Source organism: Bison bison, unplaced genomic scaffold (genome assembly GCF_000754665.1).
Source record: "Bison bison bison isolate TAMUID 2011002044 unplaced genomic scaffold, Bison_UMD1.0 scf7180017864213, whole genome shotgun sequence".
NCBI classification, from domain to species: Eukaryota; Metazoa; Chordata; class Mammalia; order Artiodactyla; family Bovidae; genus Bison; species Bison bison.
In genome coordinates, this window is record NW_011494785.1 from 5,454,226 (window position 1) to 5,455,570 (window position 1,345).

Sequence of the window (1,345 nt, forward strand, 5' to 3'; positions counted from 1 at the left end):
TCTCTAGGTTCAAATTCTGGGTCATTCTTTGGATATATCTTCTAAATTCTTAATTCTCTCTTCAATTCTATCTATGTTACTGTGTAAACCAGTTTTTATATCAAGTTATATATTTTTTTCATGTCGGACAGTTCCATGTATTGCTTTGTTTACCAGATCCAGCTACATCTGAGTTTCTTGTTAATTCATCATCTTTGTGGTCAAGTCTTTTTTATCCCATTAACTATTTCAAATATGGTTGATCTATCATCGGTATCTAATATTTCCAGTATACAGAGTGTCTGGGGAGAGGTCTCACTCATTTATTTGAGTTTCTTCTGATTTGCCAACTTAGTGGCTTAATTTCTTGAGTGTTCAGTGATCTTTGTGACCTCAATACTCCATCTTAGTTGGGGAGATTCCCGTGGACCTGAAGAAAGACTGTGAAGCTTTCTTCCAGATGCTGTTTGTGTGTGCGGCTCAGCCTAGGGGTCCCCAGTCCTCTGCCCCATCTCCCGCTGGCTTAAAGATTCCTCACGGCAGTGCTGCCACTGGCCTCTGTCCGCAGGCACCCCTGCCCAACCCGGGCATGTCCAGCAGACCCCGGCTCAGCAGATTGGCTTGAGGGAGGAGGGGATCACTGCAGACTTTCCTAGCTCTCATGAAACCAGAATGGTTTCGGAGAGCTCGTCCTTTCCAGGATTTGGTGCTTCCGCATCAGTAAGGTCTCTCAGAGGATTTAGTCAACCACATGCCAGAAGCAGAGGCCTGAAGGCCTGGTTCAAGCCTGAACCACCCGGCGCCCCTCCCCGCACACACACACACTCCAAAGTGGGCAAGACTATCCTTCCCGGCTTCCGTCTGTAAGATGAGATACTACCCCTCAAGAGGAGACAGCACATAAGACACCCTTGGCATCCGAGGATCCACTGTGAGTGCCCCGGGGTCAGGGCTGTTGGCCTCTGTCACTGAGCTGAGGTTCAGGATTGAATTACTGCTGCGGCCGACAATCTCCTTGAAGCCCGGGCTTAACCAGCCTGGCCTCATCCACGCTCTGGGCAGCTCTGCTGCTCCCCATACGGATACATGTGAGGTAGATCTTATGCAGTCACTATTTGTAATGATGGGGAGCCAAGCCCCAGACGAAAGCTCGTGAATGATGTCATAGAAGTACATGAAGATGCAGAGGTTCCTGAAGTGTCAGACGTAACCCTGAGGCCCCGTGGCAGGGGGCACGGTGGGGCCGGCTGTGGGGCTGTGTCTCCCCTGTGGCCAGATGGCTCAGGCTGAAGGGCCCACACCCCTCCCGCACACGTGTCTACACATTGAGAAGGAGCAGAGGCCCCACCCCCCTGTGACAGCCCCC

The 1,345-nt window shown here is 51.0% G+C and overlaps 1 protein-coding gene across 1 annotated transcript in view; it reads left to right on the forward strand.

The window, feature by feature from the left end:
* Positions 1-1,345, forward strand: part of CACNA1C (calcium channel, voltage-dependent, L type, alpha 1C subunit) — a 396,219-nt gene that overhangs the window by 339,953 nt on the left and 54,921 nt on the right. The window contains exon 21 of the mRNA XM_010845218.1: positions 958-971. Coding sequence (XP_010843520.1) covers positions 958-971 — 14 coding nt within the window. The remainder of the gene's footprint in view (positions 1-957; positions 972-1,345) is intronic.